Here is a 27,045-nt window from a genome sequence, read left to right on the forward strand (position 1 = left end):
CACAGAGAAGTTTAGTCTTTCCTTTCTCCAGTGATTATGTGCACTTTGAAAGAGACTCCTTTTTATTCTTCTCTCTCATTTTATCTGACAATTAATGAGAACACTGTCCTTGATTGTGTGAGAACTAAAGGTGTTATTGAAAGATACTACCAGGAAAATCCAAATATCTGTATGGCTATTTATATACACATACATGTATATGATTTGCAAACCATAATTTGCACAAGGTAAACCTTCCCTCCTTCTAATGTAGTATGGGTTACGTTTATTTTAGTCCGCAATTATACCACAAGAATACTTGGACCATATATTACTGTTCACAATAAAAGCAGCTCAAAAGAAAGATTGGAGCTTACCTCCAAAGTAAACCTTGAGATATTGATGATTATAAAAAATTTAAACTACTGCTTAAAGACTTCACTTGGGTCAAAGCTTAAACTAACTAGAAATGGTAGTTGTAAAAATCTGTCTAGGAGACTATTATCTGGGAGATTTTAAATCCACACAGACCACTGAGTAGACTCCTGTAATTTCTATTTTTGTTGTTATTGTTATTAATGCACAATTGCAGGCAATTTTCTAGTGACTACTTTTCCCTCAATGTTAAGTTTCTACTATTTGCAAGACGTTTCCACAGTCACTAGAAAATCATGTATATAAAGGTTCACTGAATATGATTATTGATTTAGAACTATTTCATATGCACCTCTTGTTCAAATGTACTAATGTTGTCAAATGTCTTTGTTATGTATTAGTTGGATACGATTTTAGAAGAATTTTATTGCCATCTTTCCTTTATCTTCCTAATATAATTTATTATGACAAAAAAAAATTCAAAGAAAAAATTTCATTGTTACCTCTAAGATGTCAGGGACATTAAAAACCTCTGCAATATTACTGTTTTTGGAGAGGCTTTGAGGACTGAAGCTGAGCTGTAGCAGAATCAGAATGAAGCAATTCTACCTGCAAAAAAAGCCACTTACTGCACTGGAGTCACTGTATTTAGTGCTATTTCTATTAAGCAGCTAAAAAGTTGCCTACATTTGCCTGTCTCTTACTGCTTCCACTTTCACGTGCACGTTAAAATTTATCCTGAAAGGGGACCTGGGTGGCTCAGTCTTTAAAGCATGTGTCTTCAGCTCAGGTCAGGATCCCAGGGTCCTCAGATCAAGCCCCTCATCAGGTTCCTGCTCAGTGGGGAGTCTGCTTCTCCGTTTCCCACTCCCCCTGCTTGTGTTTCCTCTCTCACTGGCACTCTCTCTTTGTCAAATAAATAAACAAATAAACAAGCAGACAAACAAATAAGAAAGAAAGAATTCACACAGAAACAATGCTACCAATCATAAAACTAGAATAATTACACAGGACCCAGGCCTGTGTATGTTTGGATCTAATGCCAGAGGATTCCCAGTGGACCTTGTTTTTTCTTTATATTCTGATGCTCAGGACAATGCCCTGGACGGTCCTCCAGTCTGTCTACAGTGTGCCTTTTCTTGGCCATTCCTGCCTGTACAAACAAAAGCTAGAGCTAAAGATGAAGTACGTTGTCTGAGGACTTTGAAACTGATCCCCCAATGATTTATACTCCATCGTGGGCACTCACTCTAGCTTATTACTGCCTTTGTCTAGAGGCAGGATAGGAAGATTAAAAACCTGAAACCATTTTGTTATTCAAATGTTTGATTTTGTTATTCCTTTGTTTGATTTTTGAAATCAAATAAAAATCAAAGGATTTTGAAAAAAATCCTTTTTTTTTTTTTTTCCTCTCCCTCACAACTTCCTTGCTCAGGTTACTTTGAGCGTTCTAATTTATATCCATGCAGCTTTAAACATTCTAGATCTTGATAATCGAGATTCATAAGCCTACCTGTAGGCTCTCTCACAAACACAATGAAACTACCATTTTTGTAAAATCACACAAGAGTGCTCTCCAAGGCTTTGCTCCCAAAAAACAATACAGATGGCTTAAAAATACCTTTATAGTTAACCCAAGCCAACAATGTCCCTATCCTTCCTAACATAGTAGTACAGAAGTTTTGGTCAGATTTGGTGTCTCACTCCCTTTCTGTTCCAGCCTGTGGGCTGCCTAAATCAGATCCAAACCCCTTGAAGTCAAAAAGGACACTGAGAGGAAATGAGCTATAGGAAGGTCCATGGAGGAGATGATCCAGCCTGGGAGCAAAGAGCATCTTCCCATTACCGAGTGATAAAAATCACCTCTATTTTCCGAGCACTTTCTCCACACGTAAGGTGATAAGTATGTGACTTTCAAATACATTATGAAATCACATTTGTTATTCCATCTCTTCCTTCTTTCTCCACCAATATCAAAGCAGTCTTACCGGTCCTCTGCCTCGGCCTTGGATTTTATAACTACTTTAGTCTCACTGCAACATTTAAAAGAGCATACTGTACCTTGAATTCTCAAGTTCCAGGCACACCCTCTCCCACCCTACTAAGAATCTGTCCCCACGATCACTTCTCATTTCACAATACATTAATTTTTTTTTGGTTTAGCCCGGAAATGCAAAAGTAGTAAATTACCCCCATTAGCTTGAAAAAAGTTAATGAAGCTTCTCATTCTGTTTATTCAATCCATGGCTCTTGATTTCATCTTTGGATGCTGGAATATAGAAAAAAATAGGCACTACTTATACTTACCACGTTAAATGGCAACATGGACTTTTCCTTGCCACTAACTCCATTTAAAAATATTCTGCAAACATATGGATAGTTAAGGTCGTAGGCTATCTACCAGGAAAATCTTGCTTTGAGGTACACAGCCACTTCAGTAGAACTCCTAAGTCCATTCTTGACACCATCTTCAGTCACCTGGACTCAATTCTAAGTGACTGCTTGCCTGGGATAGTCATTTACAAGTGCCACCATCATATTCTGCATTCCAACCCCAAACCGTACTGTGGGAACAAAACAGAGGCTGCCAGGATAGATTGGCTTTTCCTTTCCTTCCTTTCTCTCTGCATTAAAAAAAAAAAAAAAAAAAAAAAAAAAAAAAAAAAAAAGACTTTTGTCAGTGAAATGGACACGGAAATATAGTGTTGCAGAGGAGGCAGAAAACTGATTTATCTTTTATATAGGATGTGGACAAAGCATGACACTGTTCAAGTCATCCCCCATTTATGCGTCAGGAACCCATGATATGATAAGAATCACTTTCTATTTGAACCTGATAGACTAAATGATGTTTTGTTTTGTTTTAACTAAGGACCACATTTTTAAGATGTTGGGAGTTTATGGATAAATTTTCTCTTGTATTTTATTTCAGTCTTATTCATGAAATTAGTTTGACTTGAGCCTCATACTAAAGCACCACTTTCCCATGACAGATGCAGTGTTTTCCTTTATTTTTTTTAAATCACACAGCCTGAAAGAAGTAAACTAAGCTAATGCTGATTATAATGGTTTGGGGAGACTTCTAGAAGCCATACATTTTTTTTCAAAATTACAGCTAAAATAAATTCTGTTCTCTCCAAAAGCCCGTTCTCTTGAATGAATAAATTGAGCTCATTCAACAATTTACCTTTATTTTAAATGAAAATGATCAGAAGATGATGGCTTGTTGTACTCTATACTGCTTCCTTGTCTCTGTATGATTCAGATCATTTCTGAAAGAGAACATCACATAATTTCCAACCAGGTTCACCTTACTGATAGCTTACTGACTCCACTATATATGCATTCTCAAATCCTTTTATGTTGGCTCCTAACAAACGCTCAATGTTTCTTTGCAGAGCCTATTAAAGGGAAAGAAGTGAAGGTTTCAGTTTCCCTTAAGGAAAAAGATAATACTGTATAATGAAATGTAAAAACACATTGACCTGCCTGCTGCATATTCAGTTATTTGCAAAAAAGTAATATATCATTTAATTTTCAGGCTTTTAAAACTATGACTTTCTATGCCCTTGAATATTTTTGAAAAAAGGAGAAAAGACTATTTTCTATCATAAAATTCTAAATTGTCTTATGAAACAGCAAAGACAAGAGTAGCTATGTCAGAAACACCATGAAATCTTTTTAAAATGCATATGTTATTCTGATTCTACAAGTCTGAAGTGAAAAATCTGCATTTTATAAATATCCCAAGGTGAAGCCTATAAGGAATAACTATGGAAACCAAAGATTTAAGATAAAAATACTTAACAATTCTCGGTGATAGCTTGCCATTCTGTTAAGTTCGGATACAATAAAACTAAACAAATTTTATAGCTAGGAGGAACTTAGAGATAAACTATAGTCCAATGCCCTCAATTTATAGATAAATAAAACTGATATAGTCAAGAAGCTTTCCAAAGTTATCATACTTTGCAATAGAGCCAGCATTAAAAATGTGATCTTCTAAGTCAAGCACTCTAATAATGCATGTTAGTCCATTCCCATTATATTAGGCTCAAAGTAATGTGGAGTCTGACATGCTGTACACCAAGTTATGTCTGCTGAAACAAAGTAAATATGCTAAGTCCAATGTAATATATTTCGTTTCTAATTAACTCCAGTACTTTCTATGGGCATGGTGTCACAGTCAGAATTATCTACTATTCCTTGTTATCAAGATAAATGTAAGTGAACCAGCGAAACCATGAACTATAGCTACTATACTGAATATTAGAAATGGAACCTGTTTTTATATTTACCCGAGGAGAAGATCTACAGGGACTATTGACCAATTAATGCACAGGGACATAATGGTAAAAATCCCAATTTACTGGCAATATTTTATTGAAAGGGAAGAGACTTTTGGTGAACTTGGAACATATGTGTTGGAGTCGGGAGAGTTATGGGAGAGTTGGGGGAGGGGAAAGCCGACAGAGAAATCAGTCAGAGATGAAGGGTGCATGAAGAGTCTTCATTAGTTAGTGTAGCAATGTATAAAAAAATACCCTTAAGTCATTTTTCTAACATTGCAATTAATTTTAAATTAAACAAAATTGTTATTTAATGAAACACAAAAGCACAACATGATTTCTTTTTTCTCAGCCCATAGGCGTACTTGATTTTTTTAAAAAGTATTTTAAAGCAACATAGACTTCAGACCTATTAAGGAATTTATGTTTGACTTAAGAAATATATTATCATATCTAAAGCTTTATCATCACTTATTATAGTAGTAATTTCAGTTCTATATGCAACTTTATGCTGTTTTGGTGTAATATGTAAATTAGAATATTTTGCCCTATAAGAGAATTCTTACATGTAATGTTATATGTCCAGTAGATAGCAAAATGTAGCTACATTTTAAAGAATGAATTAATTGTGAAGACTAATGATATTCCTATGTATTTACCTAAACACTAATTTATTTTCAAGAAACTCTAGATTTCTTCAGCATGATCTGATTGGTGATTAGAATGGACAGTTATATCACAATCTAAGCTGAAATAGTTTGATGCCATTAAATAATTTAATCATTTAAAGATGTTATTATTCCTTTTTCAATGCAAAGCAGAAATACTAAAAAAAAAAAAAAAGAGAAACAGAGAAACATATTATAAGTTTGCACTTTTTTTATTAAGGAATTTCAGTTCAAAAAGATTTCCTCTGGAAGAAATGCATGTAGAATAATACATATGAATGAAAAATAATTCAGATTTCTACCAAAAAGCACTTGATGTGCATTTGAGTCTTTGATCCCTGGACGCATATACCTAAGAGCTTCCTTTCTCTTTTCCCCTCATTTCAGGTATCCTTTATTCATCATCCTGTACCAAATAGTCAGTCTAGCACTAGCCAGCTCCTGGTCACAGATAATGGTGTTGGAAAAGAAAGAATTTTGGAAAAGATACATTTTTTGACATTATACTCCTATTCATGAATGCTGAATTGTTATTATTGTACCATTTTCTTCCTAATTTTTAATGATGTATGTATAGACAAGGGATGGTTTGTATAAAAAGTCTGTTAAATGCAGTCTCCAGAATTATGCTTATTTATTGAAGTATAACTGACACACAATATCTTACTAGTTTCACATGTACATCATGGTGAATCAATATCTTTATACATTATGAAATGATCCTCCAATCAGTCTTGTTACTATCACCATACAAAGTTATTACAATATTATTGACTACATCCCCTGTACTCTATGCTACATCCCCATGACTTACTTATTTTATAGCTGGAAGTTTGCACCTCTTAATCCTCTTCACTTATTTCACCCTTCCTCCACCTCTGGTAATCAACAATTTGTTTCCTATATTTATGAGACTATTTCTGTCTTGTTTTGTTTATTTTGTTTTTTGAACTCCATATGCAAGTGAAATTATATGGTATTTGTCTTCCTCTGACTTATTTCACTTAGAAGAATACTTTCTAAGTATTTGCCATTTGTTGTTACAAATGGCAAGATTTCATTCTTTTTTGTGGCTGAGAAATATTCCATTGTGTATATATGATTAGAGTAGGATTTAAGACAAAAAGAGAACAAATCTGAACAGAAAAGCTAAATTTCCCACTGGGAAAATGTATCACAATGCATACAATGAACAAAGCATAAAGAACCACATTACACTTTTTAAAAATCTACAGATAAATAAAAAATAGAGCAAACACACCTGAAATGTCAAATTTGTCAACTTTTATTTATTTTAAAAATAGCTAATTGAAATCAGAGAAAGACAACTATCATATGATTTCCTTGACATGAGGAAGTGGAGATGCCACATGGGATGGTTAAGGGGGTAGGAGAAGAACAAATGAAACAAGATGGGATTGGGAGGGAGACAAACCATAAGTGACTCTTAATCTCACAAAACAAACTGAGGGTTGCTGGGGAGAGGGGGGTTGGGGAGGTTATGGACATTGGGGAGGGTATGTGCTATGGTGAGTGCTGTGAAATGTGTGAACCTGGCAATTCATAGACCGGTACCCCTGGGGATAAAAATACATTATATGTTTATTTAAAATCAATTAATATAGCTAATTGAACAAACAACCATAAAATTTTTAAAAATCAATTAATTATTTATTTATTTGACAGAGAGAGATCACAAATAGGTAGAGAGACAGACAGAGAGAGATGAGGAGAAGCAGGCTCCCTGCTGAGCAGAGAGCACGATGTGGGACTCGATCCCAGGACCCTAGGATCATGACCCAAGTCAAAGGCAGAGGCTTTAACCCACTGAGCCACCCAGGTGCCCCAACCATAAAATATTTTTATAATCACTGAAAGACTTGGGTAAGATTTATAATTTTAAATCAGGACTGACAAATGTAACTTATTTCCATAATATAGTTAAAGTCAAATAATTAAGGGAGAGGCAATAGCTAGTATCTATCTAAACTACATGAAGCTTTTTAATAGGATATTTTTTTTTAAAGATTTTATTTATTTATTTGACAGAGATCACAAGTAGGCAGAGAGGCAGGCAGAGAGAGAGAGAGGAGGAAGCAGGCTTCCTGCCGAGCTCAGAGCCTGATGTGGGACTCGATCCCAGGACCCTGAGATCACGACCCGAGCCGAAGGCAGTGGCTTAACCCACTGAGCCACCCAGGTGCCCCAAATAGGATATTGATATAAACCCCATTTTAGTTCTAAGATGATATATATAAAATAATTCGAGTAATCTAGGAAAATTATTGTAGTCAGAATTTAATATCATAGACCTGATAATATTTTATTTTATTTTTGAAGACTTATTTATTTATTTTGGAGAGGGAGAGCTTTTTGCAGCAGCAGAAGGGACAGAGGAAGATGGAGAGAGAGTCTTAAGCAGACTCTGTGCTGAGCGCAGAGCTCAAGTTGGGGCTCAGTTTTTTCTGAAGACAATTGTTTTCTTTTAAGTGGGGCTTGAACTCACGAACCTGAGCTGAAACCAAGAGTCAGAGGCTTAAATGACTGCACCACCCAGGTGCTCCAACTTGATAATATTTTGGAAGGTAGTAATACAATTCACAATTACTTCAACATATTGGAAGTTAGTTTCGATAGAAATGAATGTAAGGAATTCAATTTAGGACAAAATCAAATTGTATAGATTTAAGAGAAAAACACTGCACAAAAGCAGCACACTAAAATTTTGCCTTAAGGAAATCCTCAAGTGAATGTGAATAAAATATCCAACACCGGAATTTAAAAATACAAATTATATTGGTAATACGACAATAATTAGCTCACATCACCATTGCTCTTTATTCTTTATTTCAAATGATTTTGGCCCTCATGGCCTGTATGGTATGTAGCTGATAAAATATCGTTCCCATTTTAAAGGTGTAAAAACAAACAAACAAACAAACAAACCATATTTTACATGTTTACATACTCCACAAGCACTTTAGGAGATATTTTCTACTAAAATAACCAAAACAAAAATCATTACACTTTCTATTTGCTCATTCACTCTCCTGTGTTTTTAATTTTCTGATTTTTCTCCAACCCTTTCAACATCTCCTTTTGGGTTATTTTCACAAAGTTGAAAAAGATTGCTCTTATCTCAGAACATCATATTTGACTCCAAATATTCTTCATTGCGCATAAGACTTTTTTGGTAGTGAGGTAGGTGCTTGGAGGGGTGCTTTAATGTTTTCTTTATGGAAGTTTCTTAGTTACAAAGAATGACCACCAGGAAATGAGAATTCTTGTGAATGTATTTTTGAAACGTGAAGTATTTTGTTCAAGCACAGCCCAGTGGAAAAACTGGTACATAGCAGTTGTGTTAAATCTGGTTTAGCCCTTTACAAGGTGTACTGCCTGGTCTGAAGACATCTGTGTTTGAGGTTTCTCACTTTCCATTAACCTTTCTGTAAAGATTCTGATTTTTGTGTTCTGCCGATTGGTTGTATATACTTGATCTAAGTAAAACAAAATAAACCGTAAGTACAACCTTGGTTTGTATCAGGCAAAGTCAGAAAGTTTTAGCTTTTCCCTCCATCCCTTTCTTTCACTTCAGCTGCCATGTAATATGACATAATTTAACATGATATCATAAAAATATCTGAAGACACTGAAAACACAAGTTTTCTTTTTTGCATACTTATTTTTAGATTAGAATTAATAATCTTCAATTTCATATTTGCATGAAAAAATACAGTTTTCAGTTATTTCTGCCTCATAAAATTTGGAGGGTAGCTTCATATGAAATTAAAGATGATGGTTAATCATTTAATTTGATATGAAAAAGTAAAAGCTTTTCTGGTAATTAAAATTATTTAAACATAAAACCATAGACAAAAGTCAAGTGGCCAGCTACCTAATTCTAATTTTTTGTCTACAAAATTAAGCCAAACTCAAATTTTGCTGTATTATCTCTAATGATTCTTTTCTTAAAGAAGTTTATAGATTATATTAAACAAACTCAAATATGTGAATTACATACAGTAATATATTTAGCGTAATAAATAAGATTACAGTTGTAGCATTCAGAAAGTAGTATTGTGAGAATTCCATATTTTATCATTTTATATTAATCAAAGTACTATTTCTTCAAAAAATAGCAAATTAAATAGTCAAAATAAAGAAAGACCTTTATGGTACATCTGTAAATAATTTTATTCTTCCACAACTTCTATTGAATCATAGAAATCATTATGGAACCTAGACTATCTTGACTGATTTTCCAAGTCAGCATTTGTGATATCCACTCTTACCGTAATTTTAAAATTTGTGTTTAATATGTGCAAATCCTAAAGTTCATTTAATATTTGTTATTGTTGCTTTAGCAAACTCTTAATAGTCATTGCAAGTTAATATTGAAATGAAAAGTAAATTTAAAGAAATGACTCTAGGAAACCTCTCACATGACTTCAAACATTCATTTTTTGCTTATAAACTTTTCATCACTTATAGTGAAATAGAAAGCTGGGGGAAATAATTCAGGCAGCTTACTTCCACCTGCAATTTTCTTTTGTGTTTTTCCCCAACTATTGACTCTTCAATATTACTCAAAACATTTTTTGAGTCTCTACTGTGTTTGGCAAGCTGGTTGGTTGTCTGGTTGCTAGGTTGTGGCCTTTTTAGGCACTGTGCTTGGTGTTGCAAACCCCAAATGATACAAGTCTTCAATTGCAGAATCAACGTAGAGGCAGACATATACTTACAAAATAAAATCCAGATGTGGGAAATCCTTTCACAGTGTGTATATATATTAAATCACCATGATGTACACTTTAAATATCTATCAGTATTATGTGTCACTTACACCATTATAATACTGAAATAAAAATAAAATAAAATAAAATGGAGTAAAATAAAATCCACTGGAGATAAGTGAAATAAGAATTTTGTCCAGTGTTATAAAACTATAAAGAAAAAGCAACTTTAAAGCAAAGAATGCGCATCACATATTTAAACAGAGATACATTGTAATATAAAATGTAAAAAGGGGAACAAGCCTTTGTATAGTTTTTCCCTTCAGGACAATTGTCATTTTGTTTAAGAGTCAAAGAACAATATGTGTAAATGATAATATATGGTATATAATGGTATACCATTAAGAACAGAGCAGCCAACTTAATAGTATGTAATAGTATGTAAAACTACTCTATGACATACAAACGTCTTAAGATGTAGCCTTTGGGGGGTGCCTGGGTGGCTCAGTGGGTTAAGAAGTAGCCTTTGGCTATGTTAGGGAAGGTACTACCACTAGTCTTATGAGATGCCAGTTTTCTCATTAATCAAATTCTGCCACTATATTCTAGAAATTTCATGAATTTTTAGTTACATAGGTGAATCGTATCTGTCTGTGTACGTTTACCTCTTTTGCTAATCAAAAATCTGATTAGAGTGATCTTTAACAAATAAGGAGTTTGTTTTGGGCAACAAGGTGACCAAAGGGAGGAATTGACCAAAGGTACAAATTATTCAAGGATGTTGTCAAGAATCCAAGCTTCTGGCTTCTACTTCCTTCCAACTTTACCATCATTGGTTTGTGTCTTTGGTCCTAAGGATGGCAAGCTGGCTGTCATCCAAGTATTTTGTAACTGTTCTCACTAGGAACAGGACAGAGATTCAAAACCTTTTCCTCACAAGACTTTGTCTATTTGGAAAGCAAAGCTTGTTTCAGCAGCTTTTGTCCAACAACTTTCTGGCCATAATTGCTTCTCAGTGGCCAATCCAACCCCAAGAAGATTTGGGAATTTTTAAAAATTAATTAACTTATTTATTAGTTTATTTTTAAAGATTTTATTTATTTATTTGACAGAGAGAGCAAGAGAGCACAGCAGGCAGAGCAGCAGAGGGAGAGGGAGAGGCAGGATCCCCACTGAGCAAGGAGCCTGAATGCAGGACTCGATCCCAGGTTGCTGGGATCACGACCTGAGCCAAAGGCAGTTGCTTAACTGACTGAGCCACCCAGACATCCTGATTTGGGAACTCTTGTACTTCATTTTCTAGCCTCTATATTAGAGGATGGAAAGAGAATGAGGTGTGAGAATAGATGTCGAGTGAACCAGCCTACATCATCAGCCAGAACGGGCAATATATGAATATAATTTCTTTTTAAAATATATGAACATTAAAATAAAATCAGAGTCCCCTGTGTATACTACCAAGATTGTTCTTTAATATTTTTTCACTTGAGAGTATTATCTTGAATTTTATCGTATTAATATACAGAAAATACAATGGTATCCAAACATTGGATTTCAGATTTCATTGAAGTCTAACAGAAGGGATGAATATTAAGGAGGGATATCACACAAATAAATGAACACCTACAAAACTTAGAGAAATGCTTTGACAAAAGGTGAACTGTGCTATGAGTATAGGCATAGAAAAATGTGACTTAGGTCGGGGAATCAAGGAATGTTTCTCAGTGGAACAACATTAGATCTGAGGTATGAAGATTAAATAGGAATTTTAACCAGGGAAGAATTGAAAAAAGGAGAGGGCAAGGAGTGCAAAAGTGTTTCAGCACAGTCAGATTTCTTGTAAAAGAGGACAGTGCTACGGAGGTGTAGAAAGTGTTAGCAAGAGAGGTACAAAACGAAGATAAGAGATAATCAGAATTTTGAAGATGAGGAGAAACTGTGTTTCATGGCCGAAATCTGTAACATGTGATAAGAATATTTGTACATCTTTAAATGGTTGAAAAGAATCAAAAGAAGAATCGTATTTGGGTGTATTTAAAACATATAATAAATTCAAATTTCAGCATCTATAAATAATATTTTCTTAGAGTACAAACAGACTTATTCATTTGTGTTATCTCTGTAGCAGTCTGTGCCCTAATACTGGAGTTGAGTAGCTATAACAGAGATCAGCTTTAAAGATAAAATATTTACTATCTGGTATTTTACAGAAAAAATTTGCCAGCCCCTGCTATAAGCCATATTAAGGATTTTGGTATTTAGTTTAAGGGCAGTGGATATACACAAAAGTATTTTATACATGTTTGGGTGTATAGGCGAAGAGGGCTGCGTTCTGTAATGGCCACTATGGTAGTGGGTTGGAGAAGGGCAGAATGGGATTCCAGAAGACCAGTAAAGACACCTACTGATAATATCTAAGTGAGTGATTACGGTACCTTGACCTAGGATGATTTCAGGTGAAATGGAGAGAAGAGGACATTTTTGACAAATATAATATTTAATAAGATTTTTATTTTATACAACTAAGGGTTGGTGATACCACTGACATGGGACATCAGGAAAGAAGCAGCTTAGGATAAGTCCTAAGTCTGGCTTACATGTTGAGTTTGGGGTGCTTATAGGACATCCGAGTAGAAATGTAGAGTTGGAAGCTGACTATCCTAGTGTGAGGTTTAGAAAAGGAAATTAGGTTGAAGATACACTTGTGGGGTATGTTCACCAGTGTTTGGAGTTTAAAGGTGCGGGTATGCATGGATGAGTGATGGAAAGAGTCAAGGTAAGAAGAGCAAAGGTCTGAGTAAAGTTAGTAAAGAGTATGTTTAAAACTGAATCTTGAGGAACACAGAACATTCTTTTTAGCATGAATATAATCAGGCATCTTGACGACCAATACTAATCATCTACCTGCCCTTCTTTTTGTTTTACAAAAGTTGGTATTTTATGCATTTTCCATCGTCACTAGTTTTTAAGTCTTATTCTGAAGGTTCCAATGTTGATTCTATAAACATTATTTAAATACTGGTTTATCCACATACCGACCTGCAGGGAAAATCTTGACAGTTTGTTGAAGAGTAGATATTATATACTCTGCTTTTATGAGAAAGAATCAAAAGCAGTTGGGCTCAGAGATTTATCCCAAAGAGCACCTTTTAGAATATGTTAACATGTATCAGTCAGAATGTAGCCAATGTTCCTTTACTACTGCATTATCTAGTGACCACAGCCGTTCTGATGGCTAATGACTGACATAAAAAGAATCAAGTTTTCTTCTGTAAAGTTCTTGTTTTAATGTTATTTATTGTTCTAATTCTCTAAGCTGACATGACAGGTATTTATTTTGTCTTTTGTAATTGATCATTCTAACAAGCAAATGCTACTAACTATATAGTTGGTTCACCATTCTGAATTTGAAAAGCTTTTCTAATAACATTGCAATTCACAAATATCATCTTTGCTTATGACAATGTTCTCCTCTAAAAAATATTAGAACTTGCTGTGATACTGTTCTTAAAATTTGACAGTAGATCTAGAATACTTGATTTCATAATCAACATTAGTATTTTAAATTTTGTGTAATTTTTTTCTTTGTGTGCCTTGTTTCTGGTTTAAATGTTGACATGATTTAATTCTGCTTTGAGTTATTTTAGGGAGAAAATATTATGACTATCATGTGAACAGTGAAGAAAGTGATGCAAAAAGATTAAAAGATTATCTAAGGCTTCTACACTGGATTAGCTACTTAGTATAGACTTAAATACACCTAAAAATAATCTTACTTTCGTTTGTTCTTCAATATTGGGATATATTAGCAAGACTTACCTTAACCTGGTATCAAAGTTGTTGTTGTTGTTGTTGTTTTCCCATAACAATTTTTTGTATTTGGTCGGATTGGAGGAAAGTTACAGAGGATTTATTGATTAAAAAAGACCAGTCAGATTCAAAAGCATAAAATGTCCATAGGTGGATCAGCCTAGTGGTGGGTATTAAGGAGGGCATGTATTGCATGGAGCACTGGGTGTGATGCATAAACAATGAATTTTGGAAAAGAAATAAAATAAAATAAAATAAGATGAAAAAAAAAGTCCCTAAGTGCCTTTACAAATTCATGATTACTTTCTTCCTAAAGAATTCTTTTTTTTTTTTAAAGATTTTATTTATTTATTTGACAGAGAGAGAGATCACAAGTAGGCAGAAAGACAGACAGAGAGAGATGAGGAGAAGCAGGCTCCCAGGCCCCTGGGATCATGACCTGAGCCCAAGGCAGAGGCTTAACTCACTGACCCACCCAGGCGCTCCCCAAAGAATTCTTAAAGTGAAAATTGAACCAGTGATGGTAGCTCTGTCACTCTTAAGCAGCATCTTACAGACTAACACTTTCCCTGTTGTGCCCATTGGCCCAAAATGCCAAGTTGATAGAATGCGAAGGGGTTATATGTTGGTAAGAAAAGCACTTGAGGTTGCCAGAATTTTCTTTATCATAATCATTGTCTTTACAGATTAATGTATCCAAGCACTTTGAATTTTCATTTTCTCCCTCCAAAATATTAATGCACAAGGATAATATAAATACAACTATATGTATAGGAAATATATAAACAGTACAAAAGTAAAGCCCCCATTCCTTCCTTGGTATTCTGTCCATTTAAGCTCTCATTAAAGGGGGCAAAGTAGCATGGAAAAATGAATCACTGTCCTTTTGCATACCTACTTTTGTTGTCCCTCCAAGCTGCCTTGTGCAAATGTTCTAATATGCTTCTCTCCTTGAGGGGAAATTTTTAAAAATGTCACAGTAAGTTTTTTTCATTTTTCCTGCTCATTTTAAAGATTCTAAATGAATTCTTTTTTCATATATGGCCATGCACTATTTTTACATATTGGAGTGAGATTTAGGATGACCCATATTTAAACTTAGGACCTTTTATTAACTTCATAGATTATTCTCACTTCAAGTTAAAGAAAATGAATGTTGGTACCCAGAGAAACAAGGAGGAGTCTATATAGAGACAGACTCTCCCTTTGATAAGGAGAAACCAAAGAATGTCTACTTGCCTTGGCAATTGGTTATTGCACAACTTTCCAAACCATTGAATGGTTCAAAGTCAACTTGCTCATGACCTAAAATATATTCAACCAGCTATCCTGCCATCCTCAAATAACATCATGGGACGTTGTTCTAACTGACTATTATTTGGGCAACCAGTACGTGCAGCCTCTTCCAATTATTCCTCACTTATTTCACTGTGTACTTTGCACAATGGGAAACTCCAGGAAGGAAAGAATAATGAGGCATACATAGGGAGGCATCGAAGAGCGAGAAGATAAAGGCAGAGAGACACTATCAGAAATGTAGTACATCGTGTTTAGCATATAGGAAAAACAAAGGGTCATGAAAATGAAATGACGACAAAATGAGACAGGAAAAATGTATGTGTTGACTCTGTGCTGTGACGGGAGAATGCCCTTTGGCTTATTTTGCATCTTTAGTGCCCACTCAGCAAACTTTCTTTGTGAGCAACAAACTGCTTGGGAATCTTGTCAAGGAAGGGTTGCAGAATCAGGACTTAAGACCTAAAGCATTGAGTTAGGCATTAAGTGCTGACATTACGAACTGGAGCCATTTAAGAACTATGCCTACAGAAGCTTATAAAGCATACTTGTTTTTTCTTGTTGACCTAATGGGAAAGAGAGATGAGACAGACACAGACACGGAACATGTGTGTGCGGGCATGAGGTTTGTGTGTATGTATGTGTGTTATGGAAAAAGCCCTGCTCAGTAACTGGAGACTCTAGCTTAGCTTTAAAATAACCAGCTATTAGGATACCTGAGTGGCAAAGTCTGTTAAGTGTCTGCCTTTTGACTGGAGTCATGATCTCAGGGTCCTGGGATCAAGTCCCCTGTCAGACTCTTTCCTGAGCAGGGAGTCTGCTTCTCCCTCTCTTCCTCCCTCTCTCTCTAGCTCTCTCAAATAAGTAAACAAATCTTTGGGGGAAAAAAAATAACCAGCTATAAACTAGTTAATGCACTTACTCTAGATAATTATATCTGACCAGGGCAAATTAAATATAAAAATCTAAAGATAATGTGCAGCGGTGTTGAATGTGGTGAGTCTGTTTGAATAGGCTTTTCCACCAGGGTAAGGCATTAGCTAATGGGACAGGGATTCCATCTCATATTATAGTGTAAACCACCTAAAAGTGAAGCCTGTAAATTAGGTTTTCCTGGCATCTTGAAACCACATTTTACGTTGCTTTGTATTTGTATCAATAACAATTTTTGAGTGGCATAATAGTCTGGGGATACTTTAGGTGCTATGTTTCCAAAGATGAAGAAGATAAAATCCCTATCCAAGAAAATATCACAATACTTGAAAAAGTGGGCTGGAAAAGAGAATAGTGAAATGGTCTCCAATGGTGCCTGGGACCAGACATCCCAGATTTTTAATCCAATCAAACTGTGGACATCTGCTATTTAGATATCAGTACATGAGTGCTCAGCAAATATTATGAAACTATTTGATCTAGTCTTAGCCACAAACACATCAGCTAATTATCATTTTCCATTTCGTAAGGTGAGAAAACTATAATTTAGAATTTTAAATACCTTACATTAAATCATTTGGTTAACAAATGAAAGAAATAAATTTCAAACCAAGAGATTTTTTTTTTGTCCAGTCAGTTTATGTCTGTCTGCTTTTGTCCAACTGCAGTACAAAATGATCACGTCAAGGCCTCAATTTGGTTGAGATTGCATAATTCCTTGAGAACGTCATCACTTTGTCCCTTGAGGGTGCATGGAGGATTCCTCAATTTATAAACAGAGATGATACTGATTTAGAAATTCAGGCAGGAAAAATGGAAGCATAGAGAATACAGAATGTTTCAAAACCATATGGACATGGTTAAAAAAGTGGAAGGAAAACATTAAACACATGGGATATTGAAGTAAAGAAATGCAGGCACAGATAAGATAAAAAGTCATGGAAAAGATGATGCCAAGGGGTTGGTTCTCCATGTGACGTCACCCAAACTTGGAAGAGTATTTTCTTTTGGAGATCTATGAACTAAATTTAGAAGTTCCAGGTCAAACCTCAAGGTAGTCAGATTTCTTCTTTCTCATAATGACATTACCTGGACCACAGCAGATGAAATCAAATCCTACTTATCAAAACAGATTGAGTGTGGGCAAAACAATTCCTTTCAAGACATGACAAAACAGGAGTTCAGTGAGAATTTTCTGTATTCCCAAATTTTGAAGCCAAACTACTTGGAATAATAGTAGTTCTCCATCCCATCCCATAAAGCCTCATATAAAAAACAAAATGGGAAGTGTGTGGGTGTGTGTATGGGTGTGTTTTGCATATAAATTGTTTTTAAGTGATATAATGAGAACCATAATGAAATTGTCTAAATATATATATGTGTGCACTAGTAGCAGATTTTCATCAAAAAATGCAAATGATTACTGAAATGATGTGAAAATCATGGGTTCGGAATAAATTTATGAATACTACTTTTTAATTAAATATTTAATAAACCAATTAAAAAAATACTTTTTATTTAAAATATTTTTTATTTAACAGTATGGTAGAAAAATATAAGAAAAAAATATATAAGAAATATATATATATTATATTTATAAAATTTATATTTCTTATATTTTTCTTATATTTATAAAATAAATATATTTCTTATATTTATAAAATAAATATAAGAAAAATATAAAATATCAATAAAGAGACTAACGTGCACTATTTGCATTTTATCTGATGCTGTTCCAAATACTTCACATGTACTGTTCAATTTAATTTTTACAGCATCTTTTTTTTTTTTTTAATCAATGTAAACATTAAAACACTGAAAGCGACTTGCCCAGGTCCCACAGGCACCGGAGGTGGATTTGGGACGCATGCCTGGCAGTATGCCTTTGTCCTTAGCCACCAATGCTTTCTAGACTCCTTCAGACCAAGACCCACAAACAATTGACTGCTAAAATTCCTTTGTATATTTTATAAAAATAGATTTGTGACTTGCTTTTAAATGTAAAAGCTTCCCATGCCATTAAATATGGAATACTACTCCTGGAGTATATGAGACAGCAATCAATTTTCTATCAATGCTCAGTCTATTTATTTCATTCAACCAGCTGGATTTAGAAAACTCATTTATACAACATAATTTAATGACTGAAGAAAACAGAAACTCCAGTGGCTATGAGGTTTATGCCAACTAGAATACTAATAACTATGTTAGTAATTTGTCTACATAATATAACCTAGGTAAATATAACCAATCTATAAGATGTAGAAGGTGGTTTACTGTATAGTTTTTATGTATGAAATGTTTGAAAGCTTTTCATTCTATCTGTCATAACAGCAGTTATAGCTACTTGCTTATGAGTGCTTAAGGCTCTTGAGTCAGGAAAAAATCTGTATTCAAAGACAAGCTTTGCCCCTTACTAGGGAAATGTACTTAGACAAATTATGAAGCTTCAGTATTGTTATCTCTAAAGTGGGTGTAATAGTGGTATTTACCTCAATAGGAGAGGTGAGTGTGGATTATATAAGATAATTTCTTCATTTGTGCAACAAATATTTACTGAACCTTATTCTGCAAAAAACATTGATCTAGGCATGATGATTCGGCAGAGAAAATAAAATTTCATCTCAAGACTCATGATGTTTGTATTCTGGGGTTAGAAAGCAAATAACTTCACAAATTCTTATTATTACATAAATAAAATATAAATAATGTATATAGTACACTTATTTAGTGAGTGCCTTGAGGAAAGTATCATTGGCTGCAAACGCTTATTATTATTATTATTTATTTCATATATAAGGCCTCTATGTATTGAAAAGCAAATGTGAAAATGGTAACAAAATAAAGTGGAAAAAGAAAAATCAGTGATATTCAGCTTCTCCTTACAAAATATTTAAAATAGAGACATTCTCTCTCTCTCTCTTTTTTGATTTATTTATTTGAGAGAGAGAGAGAGAGCAGAGGAAGGAGCAGAGAGAGAAAGGGAGAGAGAGTCCCAGGGAGACTCTGCTCAGGGTGTGGAGTCCTACTGGGATGGGGGCTTGCATCGGACAGGGGTGGGAGTGGAGGCGTCTGGATCCCACAACCCTGAGACCATGACCCAAACAGAGTTGGATCCAAGAGTTGAATGCTTGACTGAGCCACCCAGGGACCCTTAAAATGGAGACATTCTTAAAAGAACATTGATTCTGGGGACTTATATATTGTGTAGATTTCTTTCTTTTAATATCATGATGACAAAACAGAGGTTCCTATATGGAGTTGACCTCCAGGGTAGCCCCTCTCTGACTCAATCACATACACGCTTAAGTTTTGGTTGGCCTGCTTTCCTTGAGAGCAGAGTGTTGATGACATTGAAAAATCATTAATGAAGCTCCCCTCCCCAGGCCCATCAGCAATTTACATTTCATAGATGAAATCAACAGTCTGGAAAAGTCAGTGCTGCATATGAAATGACAGGCTGTCTGCATCAACAACGCAGTGTGACGATTTCTTCATTCCATGTCTCTGCAATGCTTGCATGTGGAGCCCAAAAAGAAGGGCTCAACTGACAAATGTTTCTGAAAATCAGATATTTTATTATTATACAATAATAATCAATGATTTAAAAAAAAATTCCAAACAGTTGAGTTTGAGTGTAAATACAAATTCCCATCACCTCTTTCTAGCCTCCAGGTCCCAATCTGCAGCACTAACCATTGAATTTGGTTTCCTGAAACTTCTTAAAATAGACTTTGACTAAACTTAAATATACATTTTTAAAAATTTATATGTGTATTTTATTTATAATATATATAGTTGCCATTTTATATGACTAGGAACAGGCATCTATATGTGACTCAATGAAGCCTTTTGACTAAAGTTAAATAGAAATGTATATATTATATTTATATGACTAGGAACAGGCATCCATATGTGAATCAAAAAATTAAAGTCCTAACCTTCACTAGCAAAACCATCTACAAAATGAAGGCACTGAGCTCTAAATGAGCAATAATAATAATAGTGATAATAGCAATAATAATAAAATATATCATAATAAAATAATAAAATAAACAATAATAAAAGTGATGCTCACCTTAGAAAATCTTTTGACAATAATCTCACACAGCAATTCCTCCCTTGAATCTTCAAGGATAAAGACCCAATTCTGTAAGAAAAAAAAGAAAATTAGCATGCAATTTGAGTTTATGAGCATAATTTTAAAATAATTAAGCTCTTTCTATATATCACTTATAATTGTCATTGATGTTTACAACATTATTTTCTCCATTGTAGGAAAATTGAGATTTAGGGTTTTAATACCCAAGATCACAAAACTTAGCAAGTGAGCTTGCTCTTAAAGCTAGATTATATTACCCAAAGATTCTTTTTTTTTTTTTTAAGATTTTATTTATTTATTTGAGAAAGAATGAGAGAGAGCACAAGATGGGGGAGGGTCAGTGGGAGAAGCAGGCTCCCCTCTGAGCAGAGAGCCCGACGTGGGATTTGATCCCAGGACTCCAGGATCATGACCTGAAGGAAGACAGACACTTAACCGACTGAGCCATCCAGACGCCCCCCCAAAGCTTCTTTTTACACTATCCTTGAACTCATAACATGTGAGGTCACACTGTAAGTGCTATTTGCACAAGACCAAAAGTCAGCCGTTCCATCATAGTACGAGGGTCTAAGGGGCATATGCATATTGGACAATGGGTGTTCGTAAGAGTGTTTGTAAAATTCCATGTAAAAGATAAAAGTTGGCTCTCATATTGTATTCATAAAAATCTTCTCAACAACTTTTATGTTTCTGAGATCTCTCGACAAACATTAAGACTAAGATAATTCCATTGCAAGACAGCAACGACAATGTGACTGACGGGGAGAGAGCCATGTGTAGAGTGGGAAGCAACGCTTTCAAATAGACAGCTCTCCTTGATGACCAACATGTTTGTGATCCCATCCTAGGACACTGAAATTTTGTTTCTAGCTCTGGAAGCATGAGATGAATCAATCCAGGACTACAGATGCACCAGGGGAAGCCATTTGGTCTTTCTACATTAACCATTTTGTTCACTTACTCATTCATCCCATAAAATTTTGACCATATACCACGTGTCAAATATTTGAACAAATGCTGTTATTTCAGTAGTGAACAAGACACAGTTGTTGTTCTTGTGGAAATTAAAATCTAAAAAGGGGACACAGACAATAAATAAAACTTAAGTGAAAACTTACATAACAAAATTTTATATAACATTAAGGCACATGGAAAGTAATAAGATAGTGTTTGCCCTACCCAGTTCAGCAAATGTGTTAACTAAAAAGAGAGGAATGTGTGCCAGGGCATGTTGAAGGGCAACAGTAGCAAAAGTGATACCACTTTTTACAGGCTATGCATTCAAGTATTATAGGAAGTAGGGTGTGAATGGCCATGTAATTCTCTACTATTGAAATTCTGGTGTTAAACAAATGAGGATTGGTGGGTGGTTTTTTGGGTTTGTTTGTTTGTTTGTTTTTTTTTTTTTGTAACTCCAGAAAATGAGAATTCAAACAAATCCAGGTAGCTTATCTCTGATAACACAGACTGTATTTAAAAAGTATCACAACTATGAGATCTGCTTTTCTGCTATTGGAAGGAAAAATTGTAACACACTGGAACCATTCCATTAATAAAAACAAGACTTTATGCCAAAAAAGGAGAACTATAAGGCCTAGGAACCATTGTTTAAACAACAGGAAAAACCAGGAAATGTGAAAATATAGTCAACAATTACCTTGTTTGGGATGGTATCATGAAGTTTATAAAACTATATCTTTATCCAATACAGATATTAAGTTGGAATGCAGTTTTTAGACAAAAGTCATTTCCTAAAAAATCAAAATACTTCATTCTGATAAGGTTTTATGTTATTATACTAAACTTAAGTCAATTTAATTTATTTTGTAAAATTAGTAACTAATACTAATAAAAACAAGAATTATACCAATTTGAAATTATTAAATTAACCACCAGGTGGCGCTCCATGAATTGAGCGTATGTAGTCAAAAATAATAAATTGCTTGAATTGGTTAAATTAGGAAAAATTACCACACTTTTCCCCCCCGGTTTTTATTAATTTTTTATTAGTATTACTTAGAGAACTTCTGAATCATAAAAAGTGAGCTCTTATTAAAGACAAGATGCCAAATTACTTAGTATGTTTAGTATGAAACTTTTTGAGCAAAGTGGATTTTAAAATCCAAGTCCTTTTGCTTGTTACTTTATAATTTACTAAGAACAAATGTTTCATTGCATATTGATAAAAGTATGTAACTATAATTGAAATTGAGAACAGATGAGAAAAATCTATTAAAACTCTTTTGTATGGTTTTTTCAAATGCTGATTTTTTCCCCTGTTTCTTTGTATTCGTGTATGTGTATGTTTTACCCCAGAATCTGATATTAAAAAAGATGAAAAGATGCTCAAAGCAGGTAAGGATACTTGATAAGATTACACATAAATAGATGTTCTGTTTGTTATGAACATGGCTAGTTTTATAATCAGAGATGGGTAGGGCCTTGAGATGCTCAAAACATTACAAAAATACTGATGGACCCCATCCCATTTATTTTAAATGTAATAAGCAATAAACTTGAAGGTATTTTAAAGTTCAAATAGATTCTTTGTTTTCTGGATAATGTCATCAAAGCACTGGAACTATTAGCATATTGCTGGTCCTTATTCATCTAATGGGCAACAGAGCATTGTTTACAAAGTGCTAAGGGGACAATTTGATTTGAATTGCAGATCTGCCTTCAGCCAGATCCCGACAAATGCCTAAAACTTATTCTTATGTTCATTATGTTTATTCAACCCTTTTTTTAAATTTTATAGGAAAAACAGTGGTTTTGTATGGGTCAACATTAGATTCAACCACTTCCTTTCCCACTAATTAAATATGAAAATATTCTTTGGAATGGTAATCCTTTGCTTTCTTGGTCACCAATTTTCAAATCAATGACCAAGAAGGCAAAATAGAATTTCTGAAAACAGGTTCTGTGAGTGGGGAGGACAAGAGATTAGCCGGGTAGCCTTAAGACAGATGTTAACAGTTAGAAGAAACATCATAGAATGCAATGCAGAAAAATAAAACTAAAAATTCCAATTAGTAATGACAATATTCCTAGGGCTAACTAACCTTATTCCAAATATTTTATATCTATATGAAGATATTTATATGTCTATATTTACATAGGCAAAAATGTTTACATCTCTATCTCCCCATACAGTGAAAGTTTTAGGTACACACAGACAAACTTATCATTGTCTTAAAGTATTTGTATATACTCATTTCTACAAAGTTTAACCTATATATAATACTCGTTTTACCCTTCTATGTACATATTAAATATTAACTTGAATGATTGTCACTCCTTTTGAAAGTACTATTAACATAGCAAAAGGAATTTCTTGTTTTTTTAGTGAAAAAACATAGCCATTTTGAGTGCTTTTATAAAATCTGAAAGCCTGCATTCTCTGAAAGATAAATGGAAAAAAGTGACCAATTTTACACAGTGAGAAAAGTGCATAATAAAGATATGATATATTGAGTCTTAACATCAAAGCTTATAACTGAGCTTTAGATATATTGACAGAAATGGGAAACTATACATAAAAATTGCCCTATTGTTGTTAGCACTCTTCCTGGTGTCAGTGAAAGATTGCCAACCAAATAAAAATTACATGACATTACTCCTTCCTGTAAGCATAACGCTGTATTTGATGCCTTATTTTACTGTTAGTATGTAATGGGAAAACTAATATGCACTATAAATTTCCTATTATTAGTTTGCATTAAATATTTATGTCTATCTTTATGTTATATTTATTTTTAACTTCCTGAAAGGAAAGAGAAATTAGCATTAATGGCATATGTTATATAATCAATCAACAATTTATTGAAAACATATATTATGCTTAATATCACTGCCTCACTGCCATATATTCTGGATTGTTCTTGGTGAGGCAAAACTTACAAACAAGTGATAAGATACTACTTCCGTCACAAGAGAGTAGAATCAAGGAACTAAACATGAACTAGCAAATGATGGCTACAAGACAATCATATTATAGATGAGTGTTCTAGAGGACTCAAGGGAGGAGCCCTCCCGCCATGGTCTTATCTATCAAGGAAAACCTCAGGGAGATGATGGATTTATGCTAGGATTTCAGGAAAATTCAAGAGCAGCTGAGACAGTGGAAGCGGCACTGGTTTTAGACTGGAAAGACGTGAATTTGACTCTTTTCTCATTTGCTAAGGACACGGCTTTACTCAAATTACTTAAGATTTCTGAGCTTCAATTTCTTTATCTATCAAAGGAATATCATCATAACAAGCCAGCAGGGTTGTTAAAAAAAATCAATTTGATGCTTGCCTTTTGGTTCAGCTTTGGTACATGGTCAGTCTATCGAGGAGTTAGCTTAGGGGAAGGACGGGCCTGCTATCAGCAGGAGGCTGTGAGGAGAGGACCAAGGACCAAAGCAGATGCTAGGCACCAAATGAGGAAGAGGAACAGAAGATGGCAAGACAGCAGCCCTGGTATGTAGCCAGAGGGGGATTTTGGAAACCCAGGAAAGGGCGATTTGGAGGCCAAAGTGAAAAGTTTGGATTCTTAGAATATGACATGGAAGAAGAAAGTAATATCATGAGGCATATAATGGTGTGTGGGGTGAACTCCTACAGAAAGAATTTTCAATCAGAGATTTGACTCAAGATTTTGCAGTAATTAAATATTAAAGATGGGAGAAAGCAAGTAAAAGTAAAAATAAATAAAAAGTAAATCATAAGTGATGATGAGAGAAATTGGTAGAGAGAAGAATCAATGAGGAAGTGAATTTTTTATTTTTAAGATTATTTATAGCTATGACTACAGTGTGGAATTATTAGGAATTAAGTTTTTAAAAGGCAGGAACCTAGCAACCCCCGAAAATACTAATAGCATCTTGTTATATATTCTTTCAGTTACATGAAATCATACACTTTGAAAACACAGTCATATTCTCTGTACTACACTATCATTGCATTTAGAACTATCAAGCTGTTTCACAGGAAAAGACTAGGTGTTGATGACATTAGTTATACCGAACTCCAAGGTCTCAAGCATGGAAGATGAGAAGGTGATCAAACGTAGAGGTTGCAAAGGCAGTGCAGGCGGGCAGATGCTGATGGGACGTCCACACAGAGATATCCTAGAGACACTTGGACACTGGGAGCATTCACTTGGAACCCTCAGAGGAGGTTTGGTATGTGTGAATTTAGAAGTTTAGAGTTCAGAGGCAAAAAGGAAAAGGAGCTGTTTGAGAAAAAGTAACATGGAGTGGAGAATGAAGAGAAGGACAGCTTCTTGGAAAAGTAAAAGTGGGTTACCTGGAAGACCAGGAAATACAGTGCTTCAGCGTCCCAAGCAGGGACCCTTTCAAGTGATATGTCCCCCAATAATGGGTCCGTGATTAAAGGAGTGAGACTGATATAAAGCAAAGGTCAAGCAAAGCTTTATTCCATGCCAAGCATCAAGAATCAGACTGAATGTTTGGGGCCACACCTCTTACAAGAGAGGGTGACCTTTCTCTGTTTCACAGACTAGTTTTTAAGGGCAAAGGCCATGTGGTTGGGTCTGGGCACGCACAGGTAGCCATTGAAATTGTAACACACAGAGAAACCTGCACAGTGATGCTAAGTGACCAATTGAATTACGATTTACCCTTTAGTAGACATTTGACCTAGCCTATCACCTTGGTTAGAATTGGCACCCAAAAGGCTCCCAAAAGGTGGGGTCCATACTCCTTGGTAGCTAGGGAGACAGTATGCAACCCCCAACTGATCAGATGTCTCCACCTGGCCTGACCCATTCTTGTATCTGGGCTTTGTTACCTGGGGCTGGTTTCCAGGACTTGTTTTTAAGTAAGTCCCCTGAGGGAAGGGGAGCAGGACAGTTTAAGGGTTAAGCAACAAGGTTATTGTTTAACCTGGATGGAGGCCTCTGACTAAATAGGTCCTTACACAAGAACACGTGGAGAAGTCAGCAGTATAAATGTCTCAGAAAGAACATGAGACACATGAGACATGATGACTGAGAAAAAGTCATTATATTTGACAAAAGTCTGTCATCTTGTGACATTTAGGAGAGCATTTTCAGTAGACCAGTAGAAGTAGAAAGAGTTAACAAAGGGACTTATCAGTAAGTGGAGACAGAGAGTGAACCGCTTTTTCCAGGAGTTTTTGGTTAAAGAGAAGCAAAACATTTTATTTCAGCAGGTAGGATCAAGGAAACATATTTGTTGTTCTCATGTTGGTGATAGTCCAGTGGGGTATTCCAGGGAGGGAAGGAACAAGAAATCCAGAGGGAGATACTGATTGGGAGAGAACTGTCCCCAGTTGAGAGAAGTTAGGATACTGTAAGTGGAAGGAATTTGCTTAATTATGAGGAAGAACAAAAGGCCCCTGGGCTTTGAGGGAATAATGAAAGGGTAGATTAAATTAAAACTAAGTATCCATGAAGGAAGCCACTCCTGCAGAATGATCTTTTCTCCTAAACTCTCCATGTGAAGGTAACTACTAACATGTTCGTTGCCAAAACCAGGGGATGGTTTTCTTGCTTCATAATATACTGGCTCCTGCACAATATTTAACCATGTTTACTGTCTCTTGTATCCAAAAAAAAAAACCTAAACAAAAAACTTTCGTCAGCAAAAACTAAACCATTTAATCGATGCTGTTAAAAAATAAAATAAAAAATGACTACATTTTTAAATACTGGAGCAACATTTATAATGATTTATTTTTGACATGGGATATTATTAGCCACCAAATTCCTTTGTTTTTTTTTTACCCTCCAATGAAAATGATGGCAAATAGGACGTGCATTTCATTAGGTAATTGGAGAATAGCTAAGTGTTCTTTTCGGGAAGCAATGGATATTAATTATAAGTCATAATA

General features: G+C 34.8%; 1 protein-coding gene across 1 annotated transcript in view; it reads left to right on the forward strand.

The window, feature by feature from the left end:
• Positions 1-27,045, forward strand: part of TRDN (triadin) — a 389,840-nt gene that overhangs the window by 285,228 nt on the left and 77,567 nt on the right. Inside the window, exon 24 of the mRNA XM_013063299.2 lies at positions 22,502-22,540. Coding sequence (XP_012918753.1) covers positions 22,502-22,540 — 39 coding nt within the window. The remainder of the gene's footprint in view (positions 1-22,501; positions 22,541-27,045) is intronic.

The sequence above is a fragment of the Mustela putorius genome, unplaced genomic scaffold, assembly GCF_011764305.1.
Source record: "Mustela putorius furo isolate JIRA1106 unplaced genomic scaffold, ASM1176430v1.1 tig00003863_pilon_pilon_pilon, whole genome shotgun sequence".
NCBI lineage: Eukaryota > Metazoa > Chordata > Mammalia > Carnivora > Mustelidae > Mustela > Mustela putorius.